A 21,935-nucleotide genomic window follows, 5' to 3' on the forward strand; every position below is an offset into this window, starting at 1 on the left:
TAGGGTTACAGAAAATCCCATCGGAGACGGTAACAGCCGAATTACGACAAAAGAACTGAAGTCTGAAAATCATATCTTTTTTGTATTCACTTTCAGAAAGTTTATAGATGTATAACATCAAAGTTTTTTTATAAAAATCATCTGTTTCATGAGGACTCTGGGATGATATTTCTCAACCATTTTCTCTCAAATGTCGATTTTTACAATACAAGGACGTCAAAAACAGTTCAAATCTAATAGTTCCCTATAGGAAATCGCATATTTTCGCCCAACTGACGTCATACTCTCCTAAAGTAACCGTTGACACAACAGTTCCGAGACGCAATGCTATTGGCTAAAATTTGTGGTTAAAAGTATTTTACTGAGGTCAAAACTGAGCCGATGGAGAAAAAAAAGTTTCAGTCATTGATGTTCATGGCCTAAGCTTTAAGAAAAATATATTCAATTTACAGCTACAGTTTCCCTTTAAATATTACCAAGTGGCACCGGCTGACTGTGAGCTACAGAGAGCTGAAATTTTTAACACAACTAACCATTTTGAAATCCCACCGTTTTGGCTACGTCTTTCCACATTAATGCTTTCTTCATCTTGGTTTAAACACTGGAAAATGTTTGTCCTAAAGCACCGGAAACTCTCTGACAGCTTCGGCTGTTTTTTTTTTTTTTTTCTTCTCTGATTGACCTCGGGGCCGCCATCTTGGAAGCCGAGAAGGATTGGGGCAGGTGTGTTCCCATTGGTTTTTGGTTATTATTCGTCACGCTCTGATGACTTGCGCTTGCGTCCATGAAAGCGCAAGCCAAGCGCGTTTACATTTGCGTTTACTTGTTTGCGTGTACTTACACTTGCATAGACCCTCATCACTCGGCGGCCATGCTGAGTCTTGGGGGAATAAAAAGCTATAAAAAGCTTTCGCACGGCAAACCTCGGCCAGACGCGAATTCACTGCGAGGCTAGCCGTGCAAAAACAAAGCTTTTTATTCTCCTGAGACTCAACATGGCCGCCGTGTGATAAAGGTCTATTGAGTTTGAAGTTGCGTGTTTTGTTTTGTTTTGTTTTGTTTTTTTTTTTGGCGGGGGGGGGGGGGGGGGGAAGGCAATTCTGACTGAGTTCCGTGCGTAAGTTTGCAGATAATTAAAAAAAAAAAACTTGTTCACAAGCTGGGTACTTGTGAAGGAAACACAAATTTCGCCGTATACACGAGGATATCATACTTTTTAAAAAGAGCCTTGTTCCCGAAAACTTTCCCTTGTAATGAACTGGCATAAGCCAGTGGTTGCTGTAAGTATAATTATATAAGGCTACAATTATGAAGCCAGAAAAAACTTCTTATATATGTTTTTGTTAGTATTTTGGGGGCATTGACTGTGTACAAACTGCAATACATTTTGAAATGTGTTGGAGCAACTGACCAATAGAAAAAACGGTCCCTGTTAACATATCCAGCCACAGTGTGGGCGTTAAAGCAAAGTAGGTGAGGGGTACGTTTCTAAAGAAAATCGCCGTGCTGCGTCGGTGTGTAGTAGAAACGAATGTTTGTATTTGGTTTTATCGACAAAATTGATAACTAAATGTAAATTGGCCATCGTAGAGAGGCTCGAGCACCCACGTTTTGAGCGCTAGGTTCAAGGTTCATTTATTTCACACTATTTACACAACATTAACATAGAAAGTAAAGTATTACAACAGATAATTACAAGATAAAAAAAAATACAGTACAAATTATAAAATGTGTGTCGTGGTCAAAGTAGCAAAGGCTTTCTGGTTGACCACCACCTACTTTAAAGTAAACAAGGAAAACACACTGAGCTTTATTGAATATTAGAAGATGTAGGAACTGTTTATAGAGCCTAGGATTAATGTACAGGAGAGAATTACATTTGTGTAAATTAAGGTATGTTAAAGGTATGTCATACAAAAGGAAAGAAAAAGGACAACACATCATCAGCAGCAACAGCAGCGACAACAACAAACATCAAAATATAGGAGACAATTGTTATTATTATTAACATTTTCGCCAGAGAGCTGACACTCAAAACGTCAGCACTCGAATTTCTTTATGGTGGCCAATTTATTTAACTTTGTCGATAAAACCAAACATTCGTATGCTGTAAGTAAGCATGCAAAAGGAAAAAAAGAAAAAAGAAAAATGGAAAATGGAAAAGAATTATGGAACAAAAACAGTACAGTTCCTAACTGATTCAGTTTCTTTCCCAATTCATTCTTTTTTTTTTTTTTCCTTTTATTTTTTAATTTTTTTTTATTTTTGGCGTCTACTTGTTTTTCTTTGAACGAAACATTCTTGCGATTTTAATTTCCTGCTATTTTTTCGACGATTTTACGACTTAACTTAAAACTGAATTACTGTATTTGTCTTTTCGACAATTTTTCATATCGAATGAAAACGTCAGTTGTTTATGAGCTGATTAGCAGGAGTTGATAATGAAGTGGGTTCTGGCGAATTTTAATTTTCATCTCTTTCAAAGGTTTCACTTTATGAATTACTAATTTAAGTATTTCTGTTTTGGGAGATGTGATTGAATAATACGAAGTGTATCGCAAAGTCATGATGGTGATTTTAATAAATTTGAAGTCTGTAAAATGACTCGAAAGATTTGTGAATAGACACGAAAATCAAGTGCTCTTCACTCCCGACCAAGAGTGTTACGTTGATGTTTACAGATCGAGTTATCACCGGCTTAATAGTTGACTTAATAGGTGGTTTACATTGCCGCCATGTTGGTGGACAACTGCAAAAGAAAATTTGCCCACATAATTTGCATAAAATGGCCGTTAACTCCCGGAGGAGAAAAATCTTATTGTTCCTGTTCACCAACATGGCCGCCAGGACGTCACATGCAAAGGATCAATAGTGTTTATAGAATGAAAAAAAAAAAAAAAAAAAAAAAAAAGAAATAAGAAAAACAAAAGAGAAAAAAGCAGAAAGGGTAACCATTCGCAAATGCTTCTTCCAATCAACTCTTCTTACAGATGTAAAATGAAATTAAGATAGACTGAATTCTCTTGTGCAAGAAACTTTGATAGTTTCGGATTCTACGTAATTAACGAGAAGATTGTTTTATTCTTTCGAAAGCTGTTTTACTTGCTTAGCGAATATCCATGCTAACAATTATTGCTGACTGGCTTATCAAAGGTTATTGGTTGCTGGCTGTAAAGATTGTTTTAAGCTGCCGTCAGTTAATTTTATATTGCCTTTTTTCTAACGCAAGTTTTATTATCAATAAGGACTCAAATTACAGAATACGTTTTAGAACATTTTACTTAAATTGAGTAGCCCACGGGGTCAAGTGGTAGATATCCAGGTCTAAAAGTCCTCGTGCTGTCCTGTTGAAGATCTTTTACTGTTTTTTCTGCCTTAGGTCTGTTAGTAATGTTTGTCTATACTAGTTGGAGATGCCGATGTGATCGATGTGATTGTGTCGAGTTACAATAAACGAATGCCTAGAGAGAAACCGCTCCATTTCACATATTTGTTTGACAAAAGAACCACTTGGGGATCGGGGGAAAACTGATTTGCTTTTCTTCCACGCAATGAACCAAAGACCTGGTTACACCTACTATATATTTACTGATGACGATGTAGTCCTTAAGTTCAGCGATGCCTCCTGAAATGAAGCAGTTCACTCCAATCTATACTTTCAAAAACTGGCTTCTTGATTTCGAACCAGCGGTCGGCGTTTTCGATTATGAGTTGCGCAATGAAGGGCAGAGGGTTCGCAATAAAATGCGCACCGTCTGCGGGAACTTCAACAGCACTTCTCTAGCCAATCCACCAATATTCTTTGACCTCTTTTAATGCGTTTCACGTACTTACATTTCCTCTTATATTTCCGCTGGACACGCACCAAGAGGGAGCCAACTGGTGGTTGACTGACAAATACGTGGCCTCCTTTGTGGAATTAAAATTCCGATGGCAGGCCCTGCCGTTCTTCCAAGTGGCGGTGAAAACCCGCTGCATCATGGCTATCCGCGGTAGCTACGAGGAATTAAAGAACTTGGCAAGGTTTTATTGACGACGTTCAAAAGAAGGCATCAGTTCAATACGCAAATCATAGTTTATTTGAGTATTTCAAGAAAAGACCGAGTCTATATGTGAAGACGTCCCGTACCTACTGTATGTAGGTGACTCGCCATCAACCATTATCCCGTTTGCACATTTTGCCCGCGAAAAATGACACCGCAAAAAGAGGGAGGTGATGAGGAAGGGGAGGGGGAGGGGAGGAGGAGGGGGAAGGGAGGGGAGGGGGAAGTTTTGATTTGGATATGGAATGGATGTCCGTTTTCGTTAGAGTCATTTAGAGTTACGTTCACGGCAAATACCAGAAATGGCTTGTTGAGCTGGCAATTTTGAGAGTCGCCGCTATGTTGACGAAATGCACTTCTTCAAGCGAGAAATTGGTCGTTTCCTCGTTCATTACAAACATGCAGTCCTGCCATAACAAGATAAAGACTTTGTTTGATGAAACAACTAGGCGATAGTGCTAGCTAATAAATTTCCTGCGTTCGGATTAGAAAGCACAGAAGAAAAAAACCGAAACAAAAAAACAGGTGCACGTTTCCGAAGACTATGGAATTTGAACTACAGGTAATGATATTAATTTCCCCCAAAGGAAACGTCAGCAAAATTAATAATTGAACTATTTGTCGTTATTGTTCCATGTGAGTCAGCGGAATGAGCAGTTTCGAAATTAACCGAGACCAATAGAGGTAAACTAAGACATTTTGAGAGCATTTCAGTTGCTACATGTGAAATAACTTTTTAGGGAACTAAGGGGTCATAACAAGTTTCTTCGAAGAGTACCCACCTTGTCTGGGGTAGGGGTATTATTGAAGACACCACCAATCTCCTGAACATAACCGACAAAATTTGTATGGCTTTTTGAAGCAAATACTCAGCTAACAACAGTCAGCACTGTTAAATAAACGAGAAAAGTGAGGTTTGAATCTCACTGTTGTGATCATCTTTTACTGCTGGACTAGAGGGGTGGCCGTGCAATAAAGAGACCATCTTTTGAGGTTGAAGAAGATGGGTGCAGGCAGAGTCTACTTTCCATTTTTGTACCTTGGTTGCGTCAAAAATTAAAGCGGATAGTTAATTTTTTATGCTGCTATTAACAAGGACATTATCGTCTTTTTAACTCAGTTCGCGATTATGTCACAAACTTCATTGGAAATTATAAAATTACTGAACCAAATGTTTCGTATGAAAGAAATGATTACATTTTGTATTATTGACTTTCAAAAAAAAATAATAAAAAGGGAAGGTCAATTTACTTGAATAAGTTGAATAGGACCGCGAAAGAAGGATATGCGATAACTCTAATGAGCCAAAAATAAACATACAAGTAAAGTAAGCACGGATGGCGCTCCGTGGAAAAGATAACAGGACACTATGTTTTTTTTTTGTTTTTGTTTTGTTGTTTTTCGTACTTTCGGTTTGGTCTGTTTCATGCCGCTGTCGTGTTTAGTTTGCTACGCAGTATCAGCCTTGCTTACTTTACTTTGACAGTCATTCGACATCAGGCAAAAAGAAAAAAAACCAAAAAGTAAGCTCAAGAGATTCAGCCCTTTATTGGTAACAAATGGCACCGACACGATGTGTTTACATTATTTCGTAAATTTTGCACTATCTTACTTTTCGCTTATGGGGATGATGTGTTCTCTCGCCACAAACATCAGGAAAAACTACAAGTCGCTACAACTTTTTAGTTATCGTGTCTCAGTGTCGAGCTCAAGCCCGGCGTTACTTTCTCTGCAAAGGCGTCTCAGTCACCGTCGCATCCGCTGTGAAAGTGGTCACTCCTTTCCAGGTTCCAGTCAGGTCCCGTTCACCCAAGAGATTGTCGTCTTCGTCAAAGAACTTTTCCTTGGCTCTGAAACCGACGTCTATTTTCTGCCGTTTAACTACGACTTGAACTTTATATTCCGTCTTTGCAGGCACCTATGGTAAAGAAAAGCACGTTGTTATTATTTAATATCACGTTATTATTAAAACTCCGAGAGACCATGAAGCTGTGACATGAAACCTGAAGAATTGATAACAAGTCCAAAGACTTGGAGCTTGTCGTTTTGTAAAAAATACAAAAGAAAACGTTGTCTTAAACGAGGGTCTTAGCCTGCGAAATAACACGACCTGTTGTTGGATAGAAAGTTCCGCGTTGTCCTACTGCGTTGTCTAAGCCCTTTAATTAGTTCTAATTTAGCACTCTCTCTCTCTCTCTCTCTCTCTCTCTCTCTCTCTCTCTCTCTCTCTCTCTCTCTCTCTCTCTCTCTCTCTCTCTCTCTCTCTCTCTCTCTCTCTCTCTCTCTCTCTCTCTCTCTCTCTCTCTCTCTCTCTCTCTCTCTCTCTCTCTCTCTCTCTCTCTCTCTCTCTCTCTCTCTCTCTCTCTCTCTCTCTCTCTCTCTCTCTCTCTCTCTCTCTCTCTCTCTCTCTCTCTCTCTCTGTCTATTACAAATGTTTGTAACAAGGAGTAAATGTGGAATTGCGTGTAAATTGTTGTATAAATTTATATATAAAGCAAAAATTACCGTAAAGTGACGTTCATAGGTAATCTCCTCCGTGTCTTCCTCCGACTGTGTGTAAATGTATTTCCCATGAGCTCCCACTTCAAATTCTACCTGCCATTTGGCAACGACACTTTGGAGTTCTCCAGATTGGATAGTAGTCTTCACATTCAGTCTCCAACCGTGTTCGCTGGAATAGCTGGAGGACGTCTTTTTTGTCCATTTCCTGGTGAATTTCCACCACAGGTCTGTTGAACCTTTATTGATGGTTGTGTCTGCAACGAAAGTCATTCCAATTAATCAGGCCATTTGACTGCGATTGTATGTATAGTGTCGTAAAACTCAGCAACCGTTCAAGCATTATTTTCATGCATGAATAAAAATTGAAATCAATAACTTCTTTGCCTTTGTTGTAAAAAGGCTTATTCCAAGGAAAGCAATTTCCATTCGCATTTTTGCTCACCGCTTTTTGTTTGTTTGTTTGTTTGTCACTGACAACATATTAATTTAAAAAAATTGAAACACTTAAATTTCTAAAATTTCTACAAAATAGATAAATAAATAAATAAATAAATAAATAGATAAACAAACAAATCCAAAGACCGAATTGAAACCTCCAAAATTGCGCTTTTAAAACATAAAGTGAGGTTGAGTAACATCGGATTTACTTGTTCGCTATGTGTACTCAAACCTCCCTTCTCACAAAGCTAGCGACCCTTGTGCATGTTTCAAGTTCGTTTTCGCTTGGAGCATTAATTTCCCTTCTGACCAAGTTTGTTACCAGTCGTCTTGTGCCTACGCCTTAAACCCCAGAAAAAAATGAGCCGTATACAAACTGTGTACAGCTTCTGTACATTGTTATATGGCTTTTGTTTCTGTTGAAAAATCATAAGAACTCGATAATATCAGTTAAAAATCAGTCTTATTTTAAGCGTTACGATTAAATACCTTGTAACATGGTATCTGGTGTAGTCAGGACGTTCTCAGAATTGAGATCATCCACATGGGTGATGGTGACCTCCCTTCGAGCCGTTTTGGCCAGGCACAATACTTCACCATTATTCAAAGTAAAACTTGCCGGTTGACTGTAGTCCTCTCCACAAAACGTTACCCAGGACCATTTGCTGTCTTTCTCACAAAAGCCGAAATAACTTCTTTTGAACCATTTTCCAAGACAATTCTGCATATCCGCATCTTTCAAAAAGCAAGGCAAGATCCATGTCTCTGTGGTGTCGTAGTGCACCAGTTCACAAGGCTTGTTATTGTAGATGTAATCCCTGAATGAGATCCACACATACTCATTTCCAGTCTTGGAAAGTCCTTCGTCTCTAATGCATTAGAAGATAGAAAAAACAAAAGGATTCACTTGAACGCAAATAAAACACCACACCAGTTGTGATTAACAAAAGACCATTTGAAGCAGTTGAAAGAACTTCTGTACCTAATTTTTTTGTATAGAATTTTATTTTTGTAGGAATTAATAGATGAAACACTTCAACAATTTTTCACTATTTTATATTCAATGTCAAGATGAATAGAGGGAGCTTGCAATTATAGCAGCTTGCAAAGTAACCTTCGATCCTTTCTATTCCAGCTACTTGTGCAGGGTAAATTTCCAAATACCCGTCCCTTCACCTTTTAATGACAAGAGAAATCATGAGATGTACATGTTGCTATTCAGAAATCAGTAGAACTACAACAAATTCGCATATTTTCGTGTCCCTTACTTTAAATTCTCAATAAAACGATTTGTAATTAAAGTTAAATGATTTTATCAGGGCGAGATTTGTTTTTTTGTTTGAATCGACCCTATCAGGTCTAAATGTTTTGTTAAGAAAACAACCTTTTTTTTCTTGAAACAGCAGTTTTTAAGCTAAATCTGAATCAGATCTCTCGATCAAACAATTTTCAGGTTTTTGGTTAAACAGAGCAGATTAGTTTCCTCATAAAACCGCATGTGCAGGATAACGCCATATGCTTGCTAAATACAATGGCGAGATTAAAAAAAATTTGTAGTTACTTAATCAGATTCCCTGAAAGAAAATAACTGATTCTCTCACTTTTACTGAAGCACTGAAACCACCCCCTTTTTAACCATACAGCCAGTTGAGTCGCAGATATTTAATTTGAAAGGTCCGCGTTTGAAAGAAAAGCAGCGAAAGTAACATACTTGTTGGAAACGAGTAGAAACTGGCCTGGAACTATTGTAGTCTAAATCGCACGTGATCGGATTTTTCGCACTTTTTTTTAGTTGAGCGTGACTCTCGAAGGACAACTGGGAACTTATCTCTGGAGCATTGCGTCTAAATGTTGTTGATTTTTTTATCTTGTACGTCTTGAGTAGCGGAATTCTTTCTTAAGGAATGTTATCGTGTAAATTTCGAGTTAATCTGCGTATTAGAGAGTTACCGAAGGACGGCGAATTTCCCGTCCTTTTCCACTCTTTCCCAACCCTGGGCAAAATAGGCCTCGCATCTATTACTATCACGTGCTCGTCCAAATCTTTTCCAGTAGTAAGACCAAGCCGGTATATAACCATCTGGAGAATGATATGAGTCTGCTGGAGGAGACCCGTAGCATGTCGACCAGCGGCCCACCTTGCCTGCTTCAGCAAGGTCCAAAGTACTCAGGGCTGCGAGAAGCAGCGCGAGTGACAGTAACTTCATCTGGTGAAACAAAAGTACATGTTCATGTCATTGTTATTCTGCAACACTTGAAGACAGCTAGAAATTAAAGCCGCAAAATTTTGATTGAGATACCCTTACATCGATATCGATCTGCAAATTTCTTTTGATCAAAGTGCTAAGGAGAAAAGTTTGTAACTCATGGTATGAATGGAGACAGCAATGTGAGGTAGGTTTGTAGCACATCAGACATATAATATTCTTTACAGAAATAGCCTACAAAGTGGATTAATGTATAGAGAAAAATTTCTGTACATGATTAAGGTTGATGTGTTACTGATGTGGCACGCCATGTTGAAATGCTGTTAAATTTGGAGGCAAAATAATTATTTTTAATTTCTAATTTCTTAGTACCAACCTACGCACTGTCCTTCTGTGAGGAATTTGAAATTTTTCAGAGACCACAGTCATTTGAGAGCACAGACATTTTTGGCTCATTTAATTTTATTAAAATTGGAAAATTGAAGAAACTTTCTTTCCTTCCTTCACCAGAAAAGATAAAAAAATAAATATCCAGTGTCATTTTAAAAACTTTTCAGGCTCAATTTGTCTGAAGAATAATAAGAACATTCAGCCTCAGCCGTTCTTGCAAAAAAAGAGCGTAACCTTTTGTAATGCCGTTTTAACTCGAAACAACTTTGTTTCCAGCGACTCAAAAAAGCAGACCATTGAAGAGGTACGTTTGATAACAGATTACCTGATAAAAAAGCAACCGACTTCTACTATCCCAGCCTATTATAAGTAGTAAGCTTGTTATAGGCGCCTAGTACATGAACTTGAAATCGTCAGCCCGAATTTTTTAGGTTGAAGACAATTTTCTTCTTGGCCACCTACGGCCAAAAACGTTTATCTAGTCGAAAAAGTTTTCTTTTAACAGAGCAGCGTTTCAAGTAATTTTTGGTCTGGATTCTCGGCTGCCATTGCTGACAAAGTGCGGGTTTTTTTCTCTTTCATCACCTCTACGACAAGTGGCTCAGGATACCAGTTTAATAACAAAACTCGCTTACCTTTCTGGATCAGCGGTGGTTATTGCTCTGTCTGTTTTCCTTGATCAGGCTGCAAAGTGGTGGTTCTTCAACTCCGGCTCGCTTTACAGTTCATCCTCCTTGTTCACGTACCTTGTTTATATGTCCTCTTACACTGGTATTGGTGCGTGATTGTAATATCATCTTTCAATCGATAATGGAAAAGGACGACATATCAGAAATCAACTGTCACTCAGTCTTCACATTATGCGCGTTATCTAAATACGATAATACGTTTTATTTTCATTTTATCTATCCAATTAATCAAATGAATGCACGTTCAGTGCACGCATGGGAAAGAAAACGATAGGCAGTTTCAAAGCTGTACATTAATTTTCTGTTTACAACCAAGTTTTCTGTCGAACTATCTTCTCATACAACCACAAAGAAAATAATTCCGGCAGTTTGAGTTTTCTCAACACTGAACTAGTTAACAGTATAAAATATCATATATTTGGACCACCGGGAGAAATACACTTTAATACATCTGGAGGACTGTCGTTATACACACAGTTTTTCTTTTTTTTTTTTACAATATTGCAGCTCCTGCTTAAGTTGCGCGCACAAATGGGGTACACTGATGCGTTCGTTTCATTTTCTGGCCCGAAAAATCTGTCTGCCCCGAAACGCTCGGATATTAAATGCTGCTCATCAACTATTTATTCGAGAATTTTTTTTATATTGTAACACGTTTTTATTGCAACAACATCGCCTACAATCTATCAACTAGTCCGTATCCGGTTCGTATTTTGATCCTCTAAGAGGGAAAGTAGGGACCGGGACTATTGATCACTTGAAAACTGTGAGGCTTATTTGGTCAAGAAAACATATTTCAAACTTATTAGCATTTGGATCCTTCTTCCAAATGAAATTACGAATGTGTTCTTACCTAATGAACGCAATGAACCGGCAACACCTCGGTTTCGATCCTCTTAAGTACATCTCGTCATTTGCCGGGAATGGCTTTGAGAGTTGCTATTAACGCGAAGCCGGCCATATTTCTCGCGGAATAAGAAACATACTTGCTAAACAAACAGAACAGGAGTTCAAATTCAAACTGAAGAGCAAGCAAAAGGCCACTGAGAACTCATTCATTTATAATAAAGAAATTACCTTTCATCGCATAATATGACACAAGCGACGGGTTAAACGCAGGCCCGAGCAGAGAAAAAAGCGACCTGAACGTGCAACAGGAGTTATGTAGACCTTTCCCTTTTTAGTCCAACTGGAACTAATAGCGATTGCTTTAGATACATGTCCACGCAAATTACGACTATAAGAGAGCCTGGTCAGTCGGTGATGTCTGCCGACTCACTGTCATAAAAGAGAGAACTTGCATTTAATGTTCTCGCGCGAAAATCCAATCGTATTGGAGGAATTTGTGCTCACTTTGTGTGAGTTAAGGTTTCAGGGCGCCGATCGCTAAATAATGATATTTAGCAATTAATTTCATGAAAAACCATTGGTGAGCCAAGACTTCGTCCCGTCGTAGACACGTTTAAGATCCTGCATTCCAGCCTCTTTTGGAGAATTTTTCTTGACAAACATGTTTGATTTTGTTTAGATAATGACCACATCCTGTAATTCAGTAGTTAACTTCTGTTTAATCGTTCTTCTAATTCACGCATGCGGAAAAATAGGATAGTGCTGTATTCGTCTTATGAAATCCTACCACATGTTACATTATATAAAGGCCTTTGGGAAGCTGACCGACATTTAAGTAGAAATATGCCTTTCTCAGGACGTTTGGCTACCTGATATGAGGGCAGCGAGCTAAAATTAAAACACAAACTGATGCGAATTAAAAAATGTTTCTTAGCGTTACGTATTACACGAGTATACAGACTAAACAAAATGTAAACTAACCTGTAACACATCGTTCAGAATTAGCCTTTTAATAATGATTTCAATCTGTGGACGCTAAAAGAGCGGTTACACGGTCTCATACTTGGCTTCCTTATAGTATTTATTTGCGCTCACAACTTTATGTTGGGTGGTTAACAACTTCTTGACCAAGTAAGTACAGAGAAAAAAAAGATTCCAACAGAAGTGTCGGTGTCTTAAGCCGTTTTGAATGAAAATAAATATAATTTGGCTGGTGCTGAAATCAGTTTTTAAAAGGGACCAAGTGATATTTGTAAATTATCACTAATGGATAAATTAAAATTGGAAAACGTTTTGTTCCGCTTACCACTGTAACCAAAACAAATTAGAGATATTAGGCAAAAACCACAGAACCCCTAATAAAAAACTGACCTTTAAGGCAAGTTATAATTTTAAAAGCTGCAAACAATTGATGGTAAAAACACAACGTTACGTAATTCCGCTTTTTCGTTTGCTTAGCGTGCAAACGAAAAGTTTCTTCTGTTTGAGTCTCAGCGTGAATCGTCCGCTCCAAACTTTAACAAGCACGAATGTAAACGTATCCGTTTTGACTTCCTCCAGACCCAACTATCTACCCCTGAATAACCAAGGATGCGTGTTCAGGGTGAAACGTAAATGTATATTCTATATATAAAGCCTGTAATACATATCAATTTAAAAATAGTGAAAATGCAAGGAAATTTGTAGTAAAACTTGTTAACCGTCTCTGAATGCTCGTCTAGACTACACATTATGCGCGTTATCTAAATCCTATACTACGTTTAATTAATTTTTATTTTATCTATCCAATTAATCAAATGAACGCACGTTCAGTGCACGCATGGGAAAGAAAACGATAGGCAGTTTCAAAGCTGTACATTAATTTTCTGTTTGCAACCAAGTTTTCTGTCGAACTATCTTCTCATACAACCACAAAGAAAATAATTCCGATAGTTTGAGTTTACTCAACACTGAACTAGTTAACAGTATAAAATATCATATATTTGGACCACCGGGCGAAATACATTCTAATATATCTAGAGGACTGTCGTTATACACACAATTTTTTTTTTACAACACTGAGCTGCTGCTCAAGTTGGGCGCACAAATGGGGTACACTGATGCGTTCGTTTCATTTTCTGGCGCGAAAAATCTGTCTGCCCCGAAACGCTCAGATATTAAATGCTGCTCATCAACTGTTTATTACAATTTTTTTTTTTTATATTGCAACGTGCTTTTATTGCAACAACATCGCTTACAATCTATCAAGTAGTCCTTATCCGGTTCGTATTTTGATCCTCTAAGAGGGAAGGTAGTGACCGGGACTATTGATCACTTGAAAACTGTGAGGCTTATTTGGTCAAGAAAACATATTTCAAACTTATTAGCATTTGGATCCTTTTTCCAAATGAAATTACGAATGTGTTCTTACCTAATGAACGCAATGAACCAGCAACACCTCGGTTTCGATCCTCTCAAGTACATCTCGTCATTTGCCGGGAATGGCTTTGAGCCAGTTGTAAATAACGCGAAGCTGGCCATATTTCTCGAGGAATAAGAAACATACTTTCTAAACAAACAGAACAGCAGTTCAAATTCAAACTGAAGAGTAAGCAAAAGGCCACTGAGAACTCATTCATTTATAATAAAGAAATTACCTTTCAGCGCATAATATGACACAAGGCCCGAGCAGAGAAAAAAATCAACCTGAACATGCAACAGGAGTTATGTAGGCCTTTCCCTTTTTACTCTAACTGGAACTAATAGCGATTGCTTTAGATACATGTCCACGCAAATTACGACTATAAAAGAGCCTGGCCCAGTCGGTGATGACTGCGGACTCACTATTATAAAAGAGAGAACTTGTATTTAATGTTCTCGCGCGAAAATCCAACCGTATTGGAGGAATTTGTGCTCACTTTATGTGAGTTAAGGTTTCAGGGCGCCGATCGCTAAATAACGATATTTAGCAATTAATTTCAGGAAAAACCATTGGTGAGCCAAGCCTTCGTCCCGTCGTAGATACCTTTAAGATCCTGCATTTCATTTTTCTTGACAAACATGTTTGATTTTGTTTAGATATTGACCACATCCTGTAATTCAGTGGTTGACTTCTGTTTAATCGTTCTTCTAATTCACGCATGCGGAAAAATAGAATAGTGCTGTCTTCGTCTTATGAAATTCTACCACATGTTACATTACATAAAGGCCTTTGGGAAGCTGACCGACATTTAATTAAGTAGAAATCATGCCTTTCTCTGAACGTTTGGCTACCTGCTATGAGGGCAGTGAGCTAAAATTAAAACACAAAATGTGAATAAAAAGAGGTTACTTAGCGTTAGGTATTACACGAGTATACAGACTAAACAAAATGTAAACTAACCTGTAACACATCGTTCAGAATTAGCCTTTTGATAATGATTTCAATCTGCGGACGCTAGAAGAGCCGGGTTACACGGTCTCATACTTGGCTTCCTTATAGTATTTATTTGCCCTCACAACTTTATGTTGGGTGGTAAACAACTTGTTGACCAAGTAAGTACAGAGAGAAAAATGATTTTAACAGAAGTGTCGGTATCTTAAGCCGTTTTGAATGATAATGAATATAATTTGGCTGGTGCTGAAATCAGTTCAAGGGACCAAGTGATATTTGTAAATTATCACAGATGGACAAATTTAAATTGGAAAACGTTTTGTTCCGCTTACCACTGTAACCAAAACAAATTAGAGATATTAGGCAAAACCCACAGAACCCCTAATAAAAAACTGACCTTTAAGGCAAGTTATAATTTTAAAAGCTGCAAACAAGTGATGGTAAAAACACAACGTTACGTAATTGCGCCTTTTCGTTTGCTTTGCGTGCAAACGAAAAGTTTCTTCTGTTTGAGTCTCAGCGTGAATCCTCCACTCCAAAATTTTACAAGCACGAATGTAAACGTATCCGTTTTGTTTCTTCCAGACCCAACTATCCACTCCTGAATTTCCTTTTTGTTTGCTTTGCGTGCAAACGAAAAGTTTCTTCTGTTTGAGTCTCAGCGTGAATCGTCCACTCGAAAAATTTTACAAGCACGAATCTAAACGTATCCGTTTTGACTTCCTCCAGACCCAACTATATCTACCTCTGGTTCACCAAGGATGCGTGTTCAGGGTGAAATGTAAATGTATATTTTATATATATAAAGTCTGTAATATATATCAATTTTAAAATAGTGAAAATGCAAGGAAATGTGTAGTAAAAGTTGTTAACCGTCTCTGAATGCTCGTCTAGACTACACATTATGCGCGTTATCTAAATACGATACTACGTTTAATTAATTTTTATTTTATCTATGTAATTAATCAAATGAACGCACGTTCAGTGCACGCACGGGAAAGAAAACGATAGGCAGTTTCAAAGCTGTACATTAATTTTCTGTTTACAACCAAGTTTTCTGTCGAACTATCTTCTCATACAATCACAAAGAAAATAATTCCAGTAGTTTGAGTCTACTTGACACTGAACTAGTTAACAGTACAAAATATCATATATTTGGACCACCGGGCAAATACATTCTAATACATCTGGAAAACTGTCGTTATACACACAGTTTTATTTTACAACATTGCAGCTTCTGCGTTGGGCGCATAAATGCGGTACACTATGCGTTCGTTTCATTTTCTCGCGCGAAACATCTGTCTGCCCCGGTTGGTATTTTTTATCCGGTTCGTATTTTGATCCTTTAAGAGGGACGGTAGGGACCGGGACTTTTGATCACTTGAAAACTGTGAGGCTTATTTGGTTAAGAAAATATGTTTCAAACTTATCAGCATTTGGGTCCTTCTTCCAAACGCAATTAGGAGTGTGTTCTTTCGTAATGAACGCAAAGAACCGGCAAGACCACGGTTTCGATGCTCTCAAGTACATCTCGTCATTTGCCGGGAGTTGCTCTTAACGCAACGCCGGCCATATTTCTTGCGGAATAAGCAACATTGTTGCTAAACAAACAGAACACAACAGGAGTTAAAATTCAAACTGAAGAGCAAGCAAACGGTCACAGAACTCATTCATTTATAATAAAGAAATTACCTTTCTGCTCATAATTTGACACAAGCGACGGTTGAACGCAGGCCCGAGCAGAGAAAAGAGCGACCTGAACATGCAACAGGATTTACGTAGAACTTTCCCTTTTTAGTCTAACTGGAACTAATAGCGATTGCTTTAGATACATGACCACGAAAATTACGACTATAAGAGAGCATGGTCAGTCGGTGATGTCCGCGGACTCACTATTATAAAAAATAGAACTTGTATTTAATGTTCTCGCGCGAAAATCCAACCGTATTAGAGGAATTTGTGCTCACTTTATGTGAGTTAAGGTTTGAGGGCGCCGATCGCTAAATTATGATTTTTAGCAATTAATTTCGGGAAAAACCATTGATGAGCCAAACCTTCGTCCTGTCGACGTAGCTACGGCCCAGCGAACTCACCATTTGAACTTGCCAAAAGTTCCTGCATTATTCCAGCCCCCTTTGGAGAATTTTTCTTGACAAACATGTTTGATTTTGTTCACATAATGACCACATCCTGTAATTCAGTAGTTGACTTCTCTTTAACTGTTCTTCTAATTCACGCATGCGGAAAATTAAGATAGTACTGTATTCGTCTTATGAAATCCTACCACATGTTACGTTATATAAAGGCCTTTGCGAAGCGGAAGAACATGTAAGTAGAAATATGCCTTTCTCAAGACGTTTCGCTACCTGATATGAGGGAAGCGAGCTAAAATTAAGCAACAGGTTTTTTAGCATTAGGTATTACACGAGTATACAGACTAAGAATAACATAGACTGGCCCAATGTGCGGGCGCTGAAAGAGCGGTTACACGGTCTCATACTTGGCTTCGTTATAGTATTTATTTGCCCTCACAACTTTATGTTGGGTAGTAAATAACTTGTTGACCAAGTAAGTACAGAGAAAAAAAATCAACAGAAGTGTTGGTATCTTTAGCCGTTTTGAATCAAAATAAATATAATTTGGCTGGTGCTGAAATTCGTTTTAGGGACCAAGTGATACTTGCAAATTATCACTGATGGATAAATTAAAATTGGAAAACGTTTTGTTCCGCTTACGACTGTTATCAAAACAAATTAGAGATATTAGGCAAAACCCACAGAACCCTTAACAAAAAACTGACCTTTAAGGCAAGTTATAATTTTAAAAGCTGCAAACAAGTGATGGTAAAAACACAGCATTACGTAATCGCGCCTTTTTGTTTGCTTTGCGTGCAAACGAAAAGTTTCTTCTGTTTGAGTCTCAGCGTGAATCGTCCACTCCAAAATTTTACTAGCACGAATCTAAACGTATCCGTTTTGACTGCCTCCAGACCCAACTATCTATCCCTGAATAACCAAGGATGCGAGTTCAGGGTGAAATGTAAATGTTTATTCTATATAAAAAGTCTGTAATACATATCAATTTGAAAATAGTGAAAATGCAAGGAAATGTGTAGTAAAAGTTGTTAACCGTCTCTGAATGCTCGTCTAGACTACACATTATGTGCGTTAGCTAAATACGATAATACGTTTAATTAATTTTCATTTTATCTATCTAATTAATCAAATGGTGTAAATGAACGCACGTTCAGTGCACGCATGGGAAAGAAAACGATAGGCAGTTTCAAAGCTGTACATTAATTTTCTGTTTACAACCAAGTTTTCTGTCGAACTATCTTCTCATACAACCACAAAGAAAATAATTCCGGTAGTTTGAGTTTACTCAACACTGAACTAGTTAACAGTATAAAATATCATATATTTGGACCACGGGGCGAAATACATTCTAATACATCTGGAGGACTGTCGTTATACACACAGTTTTTTGGTTTTTTTTTTACAATATTGCAGCTGCTGCTAAGTTGGGCGCACAAATGGGGTACACTATTCGTTCGTTTCATTTTCTGGCGCGAATAATTTGTCTGCCCCGAAACGCTCGGATATTAAATGCTGCTCATCAACTGTTTATTATAGAATTTTTTTTATATTGTAACGTGCTTTTATTGCAACAACATCGCCTACAATCTATCAACTAGTCCGTATCCGGTTCGTATTTTGATCCTTTAAGAGGGAAGGCAGGAACCGGGACTATTGATCACTCGAAAACTGTGAGGCTTATTTGGTCAAGAAAACATATTTCAAACTTATTAGCATTTGGATCCTTCTTCCAAATGAAATTACGAATGTGTTCTCACCTAATAAACGCAATGAACCGACGACACCTCGGTTTCGATCCTCTCAAGTACATCTCGTAATTTGCCGGGAATGGCTATGAGCCGGTTGCTATTAACGCGAAGCCGGCCATATTTCTCGCGGAATAAGAAACATACTTGCTAAACAAACAGAACAGCAGTTCAAATTCAAACTGAAGAGCAAGCAAAAGGCCACTGAGAACTCATTCATTTATAATAAAGAAATTACCTTTCAGCACATAATATGACACAAGGCCCGAGCAGAGAAAAGAGCGACCTGAACATGCAACAGAGGAGTTATGTAGACCTTTCCCTTTTTAGTCTACCTGGAACTAATAGCGATTGCTTTAGATACATGACCACGCAACTTACAACTATAAGAGAGCCTGGTCAGTCGGTGATGTCTGCAGACTCACTATCATAAAAGAGAGAACTTGTATTTAATGTTCTCGCGCGAAAATCCAACCGTATTGGAGGAATTTGTGCTCACTTTATGTGAGTTAAGGTTTCAGGGCGCCGATCGCCAAATAATGATATTTAGCGATTAATTTCGGGAAAACCCATTGGTGAGCTAAGCCTTCGTCCTGTCGTAGATACGTTTAAGATCCTGCATTCCAGCCTCTTTTGGACAATTTTTCTTGACGAACTTGTTTGATTTCAGGTGTAGATAATGACCACATCCTGTAATTCAGTAGTTAACTCTTCCTTTAATCGTTCTGCTAATTCACGCACGCAGAAAAATAGGATAGTGCTGTATTACATTTATATAAAGACCTTTGGGAAGCTGACCGACATTTAAGTAGAAATATGCCTTTCTCAGGACGTTTGGCTACCTCAGTGCTATGAGGGCAGCGAGCTAAAATTAAACCCAAAATGCGAATTAAAAGAGGTTTACTTAGCGTTAGGTATTACACGAGTATACAGACGAAACCGAAAATGTAAACTAACCTGTAACAGATCGTTCAGAATTAGCCTTTTAATAATGATTTTAATGTGCGGGCACTGAAAGAGTGGTTAGACGGTCTCATACTTGGCTTCCTTATAGTATTTATTTGCCCTCACAACTTTATGTTGGGTGGTAAATAACTTGTTGACCAAGTAAGTACAGAGGGAAAAACAAAATTTCAACAGAAGTGTTGGTATAGTAAGCCGTTTTGAATGAAAATAAATATAATTTGGCTGGTGCTGAAATCAGTTTCAGGGACCAAGTGATATTTGTGTATTATCACTGATGGATAAATTAAAATTGGAAAACGTTTTCTTCCGCTTACCACTGTAATCAAAATAAATTAGACATATTTGGCAAACCCCACAGAACCCTTAATAAAAAACTGACCTTAAAGGCAAGTTATAATTTTCAAAGCTGCAAACAAGTGATGGTAAAAACACAGCAATACGTATTCGCGCCATTTTGTTTGCTTTGCGTGCAAACGAAAAGTTTCTTCTGTTTGAGTCTCAGCGTGAATCCTCCACTCCAAAATTTTACTAGCACGAATGTAAACGTATCCGTTTTGACTTCCTCCAGGCCCAACTATCTACCTCTGGTTCACCAAGGATCCGCGTTCAGGGTGAAATGTAAATGTATATTCTATATATAAAGTCCGAAATATATATATATATATATTTGAAAATTGTGAAAAACCGTGTCTAACCGTGTCTGAATGTTCGCCCACTACACGTGCGTGACACGCCTAAGTCATAGCAACCAAGGGAGGGCAAAGGAATTGTGATCATCGGCTTGGTCCACGTACCACACGGCAAAGGAGCGAGTGTACATAATGTTTACTTTTAAACAATAAAAGATAAATAATTTTGCACTTGAGCGAGACTAAGTTTTGTTAGGAAATATCCATGAAGAAATGCTAAAAAGATTTCGGAATATCTAGATTTTTAATCTGGTCTCCGCCCCCTAGAGACTTGCTTCTTGTGTTCTCGCAACACCTGCCTTACCTCTTGGTATTTGTTTTTTATTATTATTCAATATATCGCAAGATTTCTACAGCAGCATGGAAAGCTATACCTTATTTTAAAAAGCAGAAAATAAACTTTACAGGAAAAAAATGTTTCTCGACAAAGTAAGCTTAAATAATAATATTTCAATGAAAGAAGGAAATAAGAATAAATCATTAACTTATTCTAAACATTTCAACATAAAAAGTAACTTCTTTCAAAATGATGTGTAGTTAAAAAGAAAATTTAAAAGCAAAAAGGTTTCTTGTTGCATGTATGGGTCTTGTCTTGGGAACATATCCTGCAAGTCTTATAATGATGGCCATGTAAATCGAATGCAAATCCAAAGCGCCGATCGTAATCCGATTTACGTGTCCCCACGCGGTCATGCTTTAACTAAATTATTTTTACCATGTCGCTCAAAAAAGATGCTTCGAACCGAAAACACTGAGCTCTTCACTCCCGAAAATGAAGATTTTTTTCATCCAATAAGCAGGTTTCGAAAGTAGGAATCCGATCTTCATAGCACTTCGTCGCATTTCAAGAGGATTTGCTCGACTGCCTGCTAGCCGGCTGTGAAGTGTCATGTGTGAAAGGTTATACTGCTTCCTTACCTCGATTCTTGGCTCTCAATTTGGAGCTGATGGTCAAAATCACTCTCGTCCGTTACAAGACATTCCATCGGGATCATTTTCGCCTTGTAAAACCCATGTTGAGAAGCTACTCTGGGTCGTATTAAAACGATGATTAAAAACGCGCTCAGTAAAAGCTTAGTCGAAATTATCGTCATGTAAGACACATTGAACCTTCTTGGCTCGTTCTCTTGCAAGAAAATGGCTAGGCCCATTGTTTTCTTGTCCTTCAAATATGGAGGAATCGGAAGTAACGCAATCTTTTTAGAATTTTTGCGTTGCAGGAAAAAGTTGATGAATTCAGCAAATTTGTCAGATGTAGTTTGAAATTCACTAAGTGATCTAATGCGAAACGATGGACGATGTCAAAGCTTTTCGCTGCACTGTATTCATAACATTTTTCCTCTATTTTAAAGGCAGACTCCAAGTTCTTCTCTCTAAGAAAGTTTTTGTCACTTTTTTCTATATTTCGACCTTGAATGCATACTGAAGAATTTTCAGTTGCAAATTTTTCAATTAATCAGACCTGTCTTCTAACCTGCTTCGAACATACATTACACAAGGTACTGAAAATTATAAGTATTTAACGTCTTTACGACTCTTTTCGACAATATTGGCGTGCCTGAGGCCCGGTTCATACGTTGAACTTTACATGACCGAACCTAATCATTTGGTTCGGCGCATGTAAAGATCGACTTATGAATCAGTTAGGATCGACAGATTTGTATTTGCGTCGACCCGGCGTTCTATTCGACTGCGCCAGTCGAATAGAACGGCAAAAGTTCGACTTCGATTCATACGTCGAACTTTACATGAGCCGAACTAACTGCATACGTTACGCATAAATTATATAAATTATATCTATCCCAGAGGTCTGCGCGTTCCATCGAGTTTGCATGCGCAAAGGACTTCATTCTGAACAAGATGGCGGGAAAAGATGAATGTGCTTGTTATTCTTGTTTAGATCTATAAAGACCCTTGCCTACTTTCGTACAGAAAAGGGAAATCTTTGAAAGACGTACTCGTAATAGCA

At 38.0% G+C, this 21,935-nt stretch overlaps 1 protein-coding gene and 2 pseudogenes across 3 annotated transcripts in view; 2 read left to right on the top strand and 1 right to left on the bottom strand.

Moving 5' to 3' along the window:
• The window catches only part of LOC146470792 (uncharacterized), a 105,948-nt pseudogene that overhangs the window by 7,121 nt on the left and 76,892 nt on the right, over window positions 1-21,935 (top strand). The gene's annotated exons all lie outside the window — the stretch shown is intronic.
• Window positions 3,391-4,195, top strand: LOC146470793 (uncharacterized; annotated as a pseudogene).
• On the bottom strand, window positions 5,568-20,997 carry LOC146470794 (uncharacterized). Of its 2 annotated transcripts, XM_085121493.1 has the most exons (5): window positions 10,216-10,373; window positions 8,934-9,190; window positions 7,473-7,852; window positions 6,549-6,799; window positions 5,568-5,961 (listed from the first exon to the last, which is right to left on the bottom strand). In XM_085121493.1, the coding sequence occupies exons 2-5, from the start codon at window positions 9,188-9,190 to the stop codon at window positions 5,764-5,766; spliced, it is 1,086 nt and encodes a 361-aa protein (XP_084977619.1). In that variant the 5' UTR covers window positions 10,216-10,373; the 3' UTR covers window positions 5,568-5,763. The 2 variants fall into 2 exon arrangements, with proteins under 2 accessions (XP_084977619.1, XP_084977620.1); XM_085121494.1 differs by lacking the exons at window positions 8,934-9,190; window positions 10,216-10,373 and adding an exon at window positions 20,885-20,997.

The sequence above is a fragment of the Pavona decussata genome, unplaced genomic scaffold, assembly GCF_977016875.1.
Source record: "Pavona decussata unplaced genomic scaffold, jaPavDecu1.1 SCAFFOLD_110, whole genome shotgun sequence".
Taxonomy (NCBI): Eukaryota; Metazoa; Cnidaria; class Anthozoa; order Scleractinia; family Agariciidae; genus Pavona; species Pavona decussata.